Source organism: Semicossyphus pulcher, unplaced genomic scaffold (genome assembly GCF_022749685.1).
Source record: "Semicossyphus pulcher isolate SPU_LCO1_2020_fin unplaced genomic scaffold, fSemPul1.0.p SCAF_3, whole genome shotgun sequence".
Lineage (NCBI taxonomy): Eukaryota > Metazoa > Chordata > Actinopteri > Labriformes > Labridae > Semicossyphus > Semicossyphus pulcher.
This window is the reverse complement of record NW_027211704.1, coordinates 15,429,321-15,443,684: the sequence shown is the minus strand read 5'-3', so window position 1 is coordinate 15,443,684 and position 14,364 is coordinate 15,429,321. Positions and strand designations below refer to the sequence as shown.

The following is a 14,364-nucleotide window of genomic DNA, read 5'->3' as shown; positions in this document are numbered from 1 at the left end:
AATCTTCCAAAATGAAAAATATGATTAAAGCTAACAAAGGTACTTTTAAGAGTATTTTTTCTTGTGTTTTTATGGGACCTCAGGTGAGATAAAGGAACTGAAAGCCCCCCAGCAGGTCAGCATTTTTAATTCCCACCTTCATACCAGTCAGCAAGCGGTTCGATCAACACCCCAGCAAAGTAGAAAGAGACTAAAATCAGTCCTGGAAACACTAATGAGGGCTGATGTGGGTTAAAGAGCGAGGGGGTAGAAGTTTACCAAGATGCTGGAGAAGTCTCAGTGGATCAAGCTTATCAGATGTCTCCTTCATTAAAACTAAGTGCACTCTGTTGGGTGTTGATTTAATTTAAAAGCTGGAATTTCAAGTCCCGCTGATCAAAAGGGACGCGGTAAAATGTGGCTGAGGAGCGGCCTGCTTGAATTAACCAGGACTGAAAGGTGAAACTCACTCGACTGCCGCTTGAATGGAGGCTGACGACTGGTTTGGGGGGAGGGGGGGCACGCATTGTAAAAGAAAGGAAGGATTTTTCATCTCATTACCCTTATACCCCCACCCCCCTCCCCATTCTCCCCTCTTCCTGACCCCCCACTAGACAAGCAACGGCCGAAGCTGACACCCCACCGCCACAACCACCACGCTCCGCATAAAATACTTTAACGACACCTGCCAGGCCTCCGTCCAGCTACAGCGGCTCACTTCCCCATCGGAAGTCAAGAAAAGCTTCTCAACAAGGACTCCAGCACGCTCGCCCAGAGCCACAGCCAGGGTTTAAGGTTTAAATCCTCGCCAGCAAAGACCCACTTGCCAATTTTGAACAGCCACAAACCAAAATTTGTACAGTTTTGTTCTTAAATCTGAATGCTGTTTATGTTATTGTTAAGTTAAACCATTTTAAGGATTTGTAAAAATATGTTACGGATATCTTCAAAACACTATTATGGGATGTGTAAATAGTAACTCTTTTTGTTGTCACTAAACATCCAAAGTCTTAAAATATTACTGTTGCCCTCTGACTCCATAACATCATATTAAAGTCTAAGCGTTTAGCTTAGCGTCTTTAGCTTCTGAATGTGTTATTTTTAAAGTACACACTACAGTTCTTGAGAGAAGAGACATAACATGCTAATTAATTACTTTTAGAGGTGCTACAAGGTAGATTTAGTCATCTTTAGACGAAGCGAGGCGAGCTGTCTTTACCATTTCCAGGCTTTCTGCTACATAAAGCTAAGCTAGGCTAACCTTTCGCTGGTTGAACCTTAATACCACACATACAAATATGAAAGTGGTATCAATCTTCTCATCTCACTAGCCACTTATACACTGCCAATTCAAGGTGGGATTATTACGCCTCTGTTACACGTCTTCAGAGGCGAAACAGTGTCAGGGGAACAACGCCGTGTGTGTGCATTTGAAGCACGCCCGCAACGCTGAAACGCTTTGTAAAAACACACACTGGGACGGCGTGGCTTGGTCCAATGTAAAATGCTTCGTTACGGCGCTGAGGTGGAACCACGGTTTAAAAAGGGCTACTATTTACTAGAAAGCAAGACAGAAACATAACTTCAAACACACACCTGTAATACCGCTCTGCTAGCTGCTACGAAATATAAGCTAACAGTCAAGTGCAGTCTTGTGTGATGTTGTTAGCTAGTCACAAAATCACATTTGATTGTATGAATTTTGGTTAAAATGAAGTCAATTTGATTAACATTTTACAGAAAGATAACAGAGAGGGATGTTTTTACCCTTTGGCCATTTGTTTAGCACAAGACAACAGATAAATAAACAGTTAACAGGGGTATAGTATGATTTAAACTCTCTCTCATAAACACCATCTACTATTATCCAGTAAACCCTACTTTGTTGGTGAGAACTCTAAACTAGTAGCCATCCCCTCGAGAGACAAAGTTAAAGCTTCTCTAATCACTGAAAACATGCATGAACATCCGCAGCTCTGGGGACTCTCAGCAAACCGTGAGGTCAGACTGAGGCGGATTCATGATCAGTTTGGGATAAACGCTCGTCACCTCCATCAGACTGAGATCTGTATTGTTGTTTCCATTATGGAAAAAAAGCTGGAGCACAAAATACAAACACATCAACAGCTAATGTACAAGAGAAAACCTTCTTGTATATCACACTCTGAAAGGAGGGAACGGACGGCATGTTTAAACGCCCACACAGCAGATTGGCTGTTATCTGTATGTGAGCACTGTTACATCAGGCAACACAAATTACACTAAGCTTCATAATGTGTGATTATCAATTCCACTGTGTATGAGGATTTATGTTTCTGAAAGAATACAGGTTAATAAAATTATCATGTGTCTCTGACCTTGTTTTTAAATAATAATGTTTCCTTTTTTAATCCAGCCGGTGTGTAACTGTCTGTTTTATCTTCAGCTGCAGAGCAATTAAGCTTAAGTAAAAAAGGCCAAAGATCAGCTGTAATGATAAGCACAACACAACACCACCTAAATCCTACAGTGACCGAGGAGTCAATAATGAAAACTGCTTGTGTAGCTCAATGTCAGCTCAAGGATTTCCATCCAGAGGAGTCGGAGCAAACCCACAATCCCTCTGCGGACTCCCCCATTCAGCAGGGAAGCTGACTGTGCTGGACAGAGGCCATTCGTACTCATTTGTGGACCCGGCCACAGCATCCCCCCGATGACACTTTTCTGCTGTATCTGAAACCCACAATAAGAGGACATTCCACAGATTCTTCCCTCTATAGTGAGGCGGCTTTAGAGCCGCAGAAAAGGATCTGAACTCGTCCAATCAGATCATTTGCATATCAAAGGAAAACGTCTGTCAGCGCGAAAGTAAAGAGACATTAGCATGCAAAGACGTGACCAAGCATGAGGCCGTTATTCAAACGCACCAATAGTAATGTGATAGATATTGGATACTTAGCATTTAGCAGCACAATAACAACTGTGTCATTCATTGAGATGCTTTAAAATAGAGCAGGAAGTAACTCAAAGCCAGGTCTGATACCAGTGCTAAAAAACACCAGAGCTGTTATATAAACTTATTCTGACAGTGTAATGTTTGAGCGCTGTCGCACCTACATTATTTTTGGAAAGACAAAGTAGGAATAAATGAAAAAGAACCATCTGCATGTGAGCGTATATAAATAGTAACTCTCACTCTTTAAGTGCCATCAGGCTGAGAAAGAACAACAGCACCACTTAAGAGCTCAAGAGGAAACCTTCTGTTTTCGTGAGCCTGTCAGTGTTAATATAAATTAGGCAGTGACGAAACATCCAAGGTTCACCACCTCCACCACCTCGTGTCTAACAGCCGCATGTTGACAGTTTCCTCGACAGCATATGAAACCAGGTCAGTGTGAAATCTCAGTCTGGTTAGGCTCTAAATGAGCGCAATGTAGCGTAAAGCTAACGGGCTGTTAGAGAAACATAATCTGTCACATTGACAGTGTGAGAATCATGTAGTGTAGTGATGTGTGTACAACAGCGGAGGGCCGGGGAAGAAGTAAGTATTGTCTATCGTAGGCCTACGAGATCAGTTGTTCCTATATTGTTAGACAGCCCTTTAGAAGCACCCCTTTATCAACACCACGTCATGTTCCAAATATGTTTCATTAAAATGATTGTGAGATGGTGTAACTATAAAAACTACAAGTTATAGAAACGTGATGAATGTTAAAAGTCTTTTTTATACAATTAAAATCGTAATGTTTTAGTCTGTTGTCTAAATGTGCATTCATACTGCGCTAGGAGCAGCCAGAGATGCTAAAGTGCTGCTAAAGTAATGGATAGCTATTTATCCAATACTTAAGCTTAATATTTACAACATTACATTACAACATTACTTTTAACATTTTCACCAATGTATCTATTGCTTTAAGTATGTGAACCTTTTGGCTACTTTAATCTATTTTAATACATTATCTTTTTTTACTTTAAACACCATTTACAAAACAATTTAAGCTAGCTATTCAAATCATTTAGCCATGACTTTAGCTCACTATTCCAACCTTTTATATGTCATTTTAACAATTTTAACAACTGCCTACAAGCAGGTTAACTACACATGGCTACTTTTTGTCTGTTTATATCTAGCTTTTAGTTAGCTATTGTAATCATTGCTCCATCCTTTACGCCAACTGTTGCTAGGTTACAACTTTTTAATTGCAACGACGAGTATTACAGGTATCTGTGTAGGTTCTCAGTCGTCCAGGTCGTGGTAATTCTAAGCTTAATCCAAAAGGCAACAGGACTTGGTTTAAGTTCTTGAAGTTGAGAGGTGAAACGTCTTCAAGAACTTAACCAGGTCCAGTTGCCTTTTGGATTAAGCTTAGAAATAGTAATACAGTTGTTACAGCTGACTTAATGTGCAGATATACTATTTTATTTAATTTAATTTTTTTTAAATCAAACTTTTTATATACCTTTTATTAGTTAGATCTACTCCACAATAATGTTTCCCATTAAAGAGCAGAAGAAGTATTAACCCCTATGTTTAAAAATAACTGCTCCATATGTGCCCCGTCAGAGATTCACTAGAAGGGAGATTGTACTGTAAATAGGATAATTCATGGATGAATGGCTGGCCTGGTGAAACTGTCGTGACGACACCAGCACCGGGGCAAACAAGTGGACACAAAGACAGAGGGGGGTGGAGGTGGGGCAACCCCAGACAGAGCATTGTCTGCAGGGGTAGCGAGGACAATGCAGGACAACGGCGAGATATATGCAAGCACCACAAGGTCTCCTCACCCCAGCGATGCACCGGCCCTAATCCCAAACACCACTTCCCCTCCTAATACACAGATGATGTCATCCTCCACCCCTCCTCACCCCCGGTGCAACCGAGCGAGGCGGAGCGAGGCCCGCAGGAGGATGTCCTGCATGTAAAGAAACAAGCTGGCAGCGAGAAATCGGATACCCTGTGAGTGCATCTGTGTCACAACTCAGAGCTGAAAGACAACACTATCATATCACCGGGAGCTTTAGACGCTTCAGCGCCTCTGAAGTCTTGTCACATGCGAGACTAGACTCTGTCCTTCAAAAACGCCGCAGATGGAAAGTTTATATCTGCAGTCAGGTGTCGGCTGACTTGATGCATGTCCTGTAAAAATGTTTGCAGCGGGCAGGACAGGTCAGTGTGTCCCAAAGAAAGCCTTACATGCTTCGCTGGAAAAAAAGGAGAGGAGGGACAGTTGCTCTTTAGAACTTTATGTGCCTCCCCTCCCCCCCATCTTCACTCCACAAAAGGGACCTTACCCCTCGTCCCCACCCACAAGGAATTTCTCAGGCATTGCTGGGTTCACCATGACAACTGGGCGCTTAACAAAGCATTTCTCTTAGGCATTCTTCCTTTCACAGGGGAGAGAGATGAGGGGACAACAGTCAAAGGGAGGAGGGAGGGACAGAGAAAGGAGGGGGTAAAGAGGGAGGGTGGAGGAGCTTGAAATGATGGGAGTGAACAGTGGAGGGTGCAGGGGTGAGAGCTATAAGACCCGGGCAGATAGGAGAAAAATGGGGATTGGTGACAGGCAAACAAAAAGGAGGGAAAGAGAAACAGGATCAAGGTGATAGGTGATTCTAAACAATGATACAAACATTCCAAGCAAGCCGGCGAGTGTGACTAACGCCGTCCAGGAAGGCGAGAAGAATGAACAGAGCGCATTACAGATGACTCCAGTCGCAGGAAACACGGGCCGAGCGTTTGCAAGCTGTGACTTTCAATCCGATGAATCAACCATAAGGCAAACAGAAATTCATCAAGCATAAAGAACACAGAAATCCAAGGTGCGCTCCGCTCGGGTGAAATAATTATATAGACGGGAAGGCGAGCGGGGAAGCAATCAGAGGGGTCCAGCTGTTGGAGGCCACACACACACACGCGGACACACAAACGCACAGCAGATTTGATGAGCTAGTGTTACAGAAGACAAACCCCTGAGAAAGTCCCTCCACAGACAGCTTAAAGGTTTAATAGATTATAATGAAATTACGCAGGCTGTGAATGTCTCGGCTCCCGGACTTATACAATATGTCATGGAGCAGAGAGTCTCATCCATTAGGATTCCAGTCTTGTAGCTTTATCTTACGCAAGGGTGGTGAAGAGCAGCGAGTCTAGGAAAGCATAATCACACATTCAACATATAGAAAAGTGAAGAACAAGAACAATCCAACAAAGGAGCATCTTAAAATGTAAAAGTTTTCAAATGAGCAAATAATCCTGGAAAAACTACAAGTTGACACATTCGAGCGTTTTCGTAGTTCGGTCCAGAAAGGCGGGCTCGTTGCCAGAAAGTTTGGCTCACACAAGTTTGACAGCGAAGTCATTTAACCTTGGAGCTCCCACAGCCTCTCCAGACTCACACTTGAAACGTGGAGAAGAAGAAAAAAAAATAATCTGCCGTCCACCATGTAATTTGAGCGTCTGTACAACCTGCAGCGTGATGTGAGCTGAATCAAACTGCCATCATTAGTTGCGGAGGCGTGTTTGTCTGTTAAATCTCTGCATCGGTGTTTGCAAAGTGAGCACGGGGGCACAATATTGGCTCGGACTCTGAATCTGATTAAAACAAGGACAAAGTGTCCTCATGGCCGAGTTGCTATTATGTATACGATGTATAACTGCAGCACAGACAGGAGGTCCAAATGTCACTTCTATTTTATATCACAAGAAATGTGCAGAAAGTCACACATCAGTACGATAGTGAAAAAGCTATAAAAGGCCCAACAAATTGGCCTCATACTCAAACTACCCAGTGTAAGAACATGTTCAGAAATGCAGGATAATGCAGGATTATCTATACTTTCTATACGGAAATTAACAGGGCTTTAAGAATGAAAGATGAGCAGGGGAAAAAAAAACCTTCGCCATCCAACCCAAACACTTATTTATGCAGGCTCACGCTTGCCCGGAAACAGTAGATCAGCGCCTGAGTGTGTCAACACGGGCCTGACAGATCCCAGGATACAGATGCAGCAAATCTAATCCCTCAGACGACAAGCGGGCCCGCCACTCTGCGGCGCGAGCACAGCTCTCTTCATAATGCAGAAGTGACACATGGTGAATATTATCATCACATACGCCAGTTTTATCCCCAGAAACGGCAGCTAGAATTCAAAAGAGACATCGCACACAACCCAAAATAAATATCAGACTCCATCCTCCCTGTGAGTGCAGAGGCAGAAGGCCTGCAAAGCGCCGCTGTTAATCTGACTCCATAAGTGGTTAATGTAATTAAATGGTTATAATTGCTTAATTTATTCCCGAGCACACAGCCATGACTCAATAAAGCAGCAGGATCCGTGGGTTATGCGGTTGTCTGCCGCTTTTTAAGAGGGCGTCGTGTATGGAGGAGCAGGCTTTTGAGAAGATTAGTCATGTTATGGAACTTCTATTTAAATAATACTTTATAATAAATACAGATTTTTGAGCATTCTTTGTTGCAAAAATCAGTTCCCAATGGTTCTCACTTTGTTTTACAGGGTATTGGTAATATAATGGGATGATAACTTTAGTGTAAATCATTTAAAATATTGATGGTTTTTTAAGCCAAATGGAGGTCCAGCTTTAACTGAAATGTCATTACTGTACATGAGGGCAATAGATCAGACTCCTCAGTTTAAGATCGTCATTATGTGTCGATGGTTTAAAGGTTAACATCCAGGAGCTACTACACTGGACACACATTAAACATGGAGTAAAGTATAGCTTCATTAGAGCTGTTACAGCCGTCTCAGTGTGAAGAGCGGTGCTCAGAAACGTTGTTAATCACAGTCCCACAACATACAAAAGAGCCCATCAGAAATCGTCCATCATAAGGGGCCTCTTAAACGGCGGCATAAAGAGAAAGATAATGGGCAGACTTGGGAGGTCCCTGGAGGGAGAAGCCTTTGAAAATTGGGGTCAGCAGCATCTATAGGAGGAGCTCATCTTCCTTCCCCATCTCCTCCTCCAACCGTCCCCGTCTAATGACTTTCCTTCTCCGTTACAGGACGACTGTATTTTTCGAACTTGTTCCCAGGTTTGCACAACCACAACTTCACCCCTCCACCCCTTCCCCCTCCGTCCTTCTGCCTCCCTCCATCTCCCTCTGTCTCCTGCAGGGGTGCTGACACATAAACCCCAGCAGGTGCGGGACGCGCTGGGGAGACACAGCCTCTAATTGGTCCTCGGTGGAGTCACAGCTGTTGCCCCCGACCACAGCCTGGTATGAGCTGTAGCCCCTGCTCCTAAATCGACAGATCACCATTGTTCTCCAGAGAGGCAAAGCTCTGCTCCAATCCATCATAACGACTACCCACTCAGACCGTACAGTATCCAAGTGTCAACTCATCAATAAAGCACTTCACACTGTCCGACTATATCAGTCAAGTTAAAGAAATCCTTCGAATATTACCAAGTATCTGATTTCATCTTTAACCTTGAAGCACAATCTCTTAATAACACCCCCCGGTTCTGTTTCCCTCTTTTCTTCGGTTGTGCCAAGGTCAAAGAGAAAGAAGATTTACACTGCGTCACATAAGCTCAAGAGAGGCTAACAACAACATACGCCCCCACACACTCTCTCTGTGGGTACATTTCAAGTTCAGTCACATTTTAGTGCAAATAAAACTCTATAATTTGCAATGGCATGCGAAATTAAAGGTGCAGGCGGTTTAAGACATGCAAGATGGGAAAGACGAACCAGCAGTGAGCATGAAAAGCAAAGAAGAAGAAGCTTGATTGGGGTTTATATCATCTTTCATGTCCAAAACATTCATATCACAACTATCTGCCATCTGACTGCATCGTGAAGCCGGCACTTGAAAAACAAGCCTGTCAAACAATACAACACTCACAGAACATTAACTCTTGCTTGTAATTTTTTAACAAGCTATAGAAATAGACAATAATTGAATTAGGTCTTTCATTGTATGTGATAGGGGGGGTGTGCGGTGGGCAATAATGGGGCATGATCAGTCTACCCACTGGAGTGTGGATCCCACAGGATACAGACGTGCTCAGACAAACAGCTATTTGAATCTACACAATAGACGGGACTAAATCCTCCTTCTGTAAAGCAGAAAGCTCCTTAATGAGAGGTCCTAAAATTACAGGATGCCCCGACATAAACCAAACAAAACTATTAACAGAATTTACATTCTTTGTGACTTGGTACTCTGAGTTTTGGGGGGTGGAGTAGCTCACAAACATCCTGCAGTGAATATTAAACCTCCTTCATGAATATATCAATACTAAAGGAAATCACTCAGGAACAGCAGAGCAGAGGAAGACATATTTAAGTCATCATCACTTCCATTATCCGGTGAAGTGAAGCGAGTATTTATATGAAGGAATGACATGTTAATGGAATCAGAAAAGGCCTTTCTCCACTCGCTGCTCTATTTTTCATTCATTGTGTGGAGTCTGCAATTAAAAGGAGTTATTTAACAGTCTCACCTGTCACTGAGATCCTCATGGAGGCCTCCAGGGGCCGGTTGTTATCCAGGGCCTGGCTCAGCTGGATCTCCCCCGTGCTTTGGTTCAGGAGGACCAAGTTCAGCTCGTTGCCCACCTCAAAGCTGTAGTGCAGCTGGTCGGAGATGTCGGGGTCGTGCGCGGGGATGCGTCCGATCACTCCCGTAGGGAAGCTGCTCGACTTGTCGGTTACGTAGTTGTTGAAGATGATCTGGAAGTTCTTGAGCACAGGGATGTTGTCGTTCTTATCGACAAGTTTGATGTGGATGGTGGCGCGGCTTACCAGAGGGGCGGAGGTGGCCTGGACCACAATGACATACTCTGACCTGGTCTCATAGTCCAGATCTATTAAGGCCGTCAGTTCTCCAGAGAAGATGTCCAGCTGGAACACCTCTGGGATGTTTCCCTCGACTATTTGGTACATAATCTGTGCATTACTGCCTTCATCTGGATCTGTGGCTGATATATGTGCAACCACAACGCCTATGGGGCTGTTTTCCTCCACCATAATATCAAAATCATCTTTCTCAAACACAGGGGGGTTGTCATTCACATCTAGGATGGTTACCTGGATGTTCACAGGTGTTTTAAGAGCAGGAAGTCCTTTATCTACAGCAAACGCCTGCAGGCTGTAAACAGGCACATTTTCTCTGTCTAATCTGCGCAGTGTGCGGACAATGCCAGAGGTGGATTCAATTATGAAATCTCCATCGCCATCCTCCCCGCCCTGGAAGGTGTAGAAGACACGGCCGTTGAGACCAGAGTCTCTATCAGTGGCAGAAACCTGGACCACACTGGAGAACAGGGGCACATCCTCCATAACAGAGCCCACATAGTGATCTCTGACAAAGCGGGGGGAGTTGTCGTTGACATCATTCACCAGGATCTCCAGGTAGGTGGTATCAGACTTCTGAGGGATGCCGTTATCCCGGGCGGTGATGGCGAGTGTATAGGAAACCTGGTCCTCATAATCCAGCTCCATCTGTGTGGTGACAGCTCCCGTGTCCGGGTCGATGTCAAACTGAGGGATGCTGTCGTCCATGAAGTAGGTGATGCGTGCGTTCTCACCTGTATCCTCATCTGTGGCACTTATCACAACCACGGTGGTGCCCACAGGCTGGTCCTCATTGATGTTGACGGTGTAATGCGAGCTCTGGAACACAGGCCGATGTGTGTTTGCGTCTGTGACGTTAACAAACACTTTCGCTGTGTCAAACAGTGTTCCATCACTCGCAGTGACAGTGAGGACATATTGCCGTTCTAGTTTGTAGTCTAAAGGCAGTGCCAGTGTTATGAGCCCCCCTCCGCTCTGACTCGTGATGGAGAATCTATTGCGAGTGTTTCCGCTGGATATCTGATACGTCACCACACTGTTGATGTCCTGGTCCACAGCTGACACTGTCACCACGCTGGTCCCCACAGCTGCATCCTCATTCAGTCTCATGTAATAAGCCTTCTGAGTGAACTCTGGGTTGTTGTCGTTGACGTCCAGAATAGTCATGCTGATGCTGGCTGAGGAGGACATGAGGGGGTAGCCGTGATCGCGGGCCTCCACTCCAAAGTTGTAAAAATCAACACTCTCCCTGTCCAGCTCGGCTGCCACTACAAGCCACCCTGTGCTGTTGTTGATGCTGAAGGGGAAGTTTGGCGTGGTTTCAGTGAGGCGATACTCCAGCCTGGAGTTGTCGCCAGAGTCTGCATCCACTGCTTGGATGTGGATGATGGAGTAGCCCAGTGGTACGTTCTCCAGCACGGTGGCCTGGAAGGGGGTGCTGACAAAAATGGGGGCATTGTCGTTAACATCCAACACCTGCACTGTGACCAGGCCGCTGATGTTGGACAGCGGAGGGCGTCCTCCATCCTGAGCTCTGATTCTTAAGGTGTATTCTTTGTTCGCCTCATAATCCAGGTGACTCACCAGGTCCATTTTACCTGTCTGAGCATCGATATAGAACTGCCCCCTGGTGTTCCCGCTCATAATGCTGAAGTGAACAATAGCATTGCTCCCTCTGTCCTGATCGGTGGCGGTGACCTGCAGGATCTCAGTGTTAGGCGCCATGTCCTCTGGTACCTGGACAATGTAGCGCTTCTCACTGAACTGCGGAGCATTATCATTGTCATCCTCAACCACGATGTGAACAGTAGCTGTGGCGCTGCGAGGCCCGGGGTCACGACCTTGGTCATTTGCCTCAACTAACAACATATAGGCCTCCACCACCTCTCTGTCTACTAGACCTTTGGTGCGGATTACACCTGACCTGGAATCAATCTCAAACACATCATTGGACCCATTACTGTTGATGAAACGGTAGAGGATGTTACCATTTACAGGTGCGTCCCCATCTGTGGCCCTCACAGTCAACACCTCATAGCCTATTTCTAGATTCTCCCTGATGCTCTCCTTATAGTCCTGTTGCTCAAACACGGGGTTGTGATCATTTGTGTCACTGACTGTGATAGTGAGGGTGGCCATGGCTGTACGTCGAGGCGAGCCGTGGTCGACTGCAGTCACACGGAACACGTGGGTGTCTTTTGTCTCCCGGTCCAGCACCTCTACTGTGGACACCGTACCATTGGCTGGGTCCACAGCAAAGAGGTTGTTGGAGCGGCTATCAAAAAGAGCCTCTATAAAGTACTCCAGCCGGCCCGCCTCCCCCTCATCAACATCTACTGCTTTCAAAACAACAACAGAAGTCCCAGCTGGTTTATTCTCTGCCACAGCCACTTGGTACATTGGAGGCTGAAACTGTGGGCTGCTATTGGTGCTTCTCCTCCTCCTGCTCACTATACCTGAATCAGACTGAGCTGCCTTTTCTAACAACTTCTCCAGGTGGGCCTGTCTGAAGGGGCCCTGCCCCACACGCCAGTGGACGGAGAAGGGGTCGACTTTAGCACTTAACCCACTTCCTGTGAGTACATCACAGAGCAGGTCTAGCTCAAAGAGTGTGTCCTGCCTCCAGCACAGAGTCTCAGACACAAACAAGTCCCCCTCAGACAAGTAAAACTCATGGCTGTTAGTCACTTTGCATCGGACTGGGGCTCCAGGTAGCAGACCCCCCACTGCAAATAAAGCAGAGCCTGCTTGGTGGCACTCTGAGTTGTGGTGGCTGTGAGTGTTTAACAAACTGAGCACCTCCATGTCCCACTGTGGTTTTCTTTTACGCTTGTTTGAACAGTTCCTACCGTGAACATGCACGTCGTATTGGCTGGTGAGAAGGTGCCTGTAGCCGGAGTCCATGCAGTCAGCCACAGTGTACACGGTGAAGGGGTTGGAGTGCAGCGAGGAGCACTTTACAGAGTCCGAAACAAAAACAATGCCCGCAGCGGAGTCGGTCTCCAGAAACCGCTCCGTGAATTTAGGAGCGAGTACCTGATCCAAAGTACACCGTGCGCCCTGCTCCACGCCGGCCACCACTGTCCTTGTCCCCACATCCTCACTGATGTGGACGGTGTAACAATGCGCCAGCGAAACCAGTTTACACCACCAGAAAATCCACAACAAATCCCATTTAAAGAAGTGCATCGCTCCTCAGTTTGTGTTCAGTCGGACCTCCGAATGTTTGAATCTGCAGCTCCTTATTCCTTTAAACTTTCCGCCTGTGAGTTTCCCTTTGTTGCAGAGGAGCCATGCTCTCAGCGCGCGCGCTTCTTTCCCGTAACTCCGGTGAATTTGAAGAAGGTAAACCCGCAGTAACCTTGGCCACGCTCACAGACACACATACACACACCGGTAGCAGCAGCAGTACCTCCGCTCCTTCCGCGTAACTCCGCTTGAATGGTGAAAAATGGCTCCTACTCCCCCTGCGCCTTGAGGCTCCTCATTATCATAAACCTGTGTGTGTGCGTGCGTGCGTGTGTGTGTGTGTGTGCGCGCGCGTGCGTGTGAGAGAGAGAGAGAGAGAGAGAGGAGACAACAGCTCTGTTAGAGGTCTGAGGACTTGACAGAAACCCCCTGCCACTGAAGATAAATGGTAACTTCCTAAAAGCTTAATTTATTTACAGAAAACAAAAACCTTCATTTGTTTACTTGACAACATTGTATTTATCTTGTTTTTTTTAAAGCTACTTGCTGACCATCAATGGTTTCATAGTACTTCAGCTAAAGGTCAGGCAGTGTATCTTTCTTTCAGTTTACATGTAGGCCTATAACACTTTAAAGAGTGATACTTAAAATAATGTAGTGGTAACACACATGCATCCAAATATTATTTAATTCGTGACAAACATGGTCACATATATTTACTACTTCCCTCCACAAAGGGTTAAACATTAACTGGAAGACATTCCTCAAAGGTTAGGGATGCACTGAGAGTTTTAAAGTTGTCCATTCACTGCTTACATTTTTACAAACAAATTTGAAATAAGTTGTTTTCACCTTTAGTTTCCATTTCCAACTGTTGATACTTTCCTGTAGGTAGGCCTCTCCTTTATTCATCAACCCATTCATCCAGATTCTCCTCCAAAATAAGAGCAGTATGAAATCGCTTACTTTAATAAGAAAATTATAAAAGTAAAATCTTAATAGAAATGTTCCCATACGGATCACAACGGCATTTTAGTCTAAAACAGTAAATAAATAAAAAATAGAGCTGTGAAATCTTTGATCAAAAGTTGTAAAACTTGTAGCTCAGCTGATGACCTGAATGTCACTGACACCTAGTGGACAAACTGCAGACACACAGTTTGTGAAGAGGCCAGTTTCCAGGGTCGTAATTCATGCTGCTCATTGCGTCACGACAGTGATTCCATGTTCAATATCGTCTTTTTTACTCACTACATTTATTCGTGTTATGAGAATAAAACAAGAAAACTATCTTACCGTAAGGTCCATTTAACAGCTGTTGAAGTTGAAGCTGCTGAAGTGAAGGATTATATCATGTAATTTTCATTAGCAGATGGATTTCACCTTCTTG

At 45.0% G+C, this 14,364-nt stretch overlaps 1 protein-coding gene across 1 annotated transcript in view; it reads right to left on the bottom strand.

Annotated features, from left to right (window-relative positions):
• The window catches only part of celsr2 (cadherin, EGF LAG seven-pass G-type receptor 2), a 60,365-nt gene extending 47,391 nt beyond the window's left edge, over positions 1–12,974 (bottom strand). Inside the window, exon 1 of the mRNA XM_069678729.1 lies at positions 9,434–12,974. Within this exon, the coding sequence (XP_069534830.1) occupies positions 9,434–12,974 (3,541 nt within the window). The remainder of the gene's footprint in view (positions 1–9,433) is intronic.
• Positions 12,975–14,364: the final 1,390 nt, after the last annotated feature.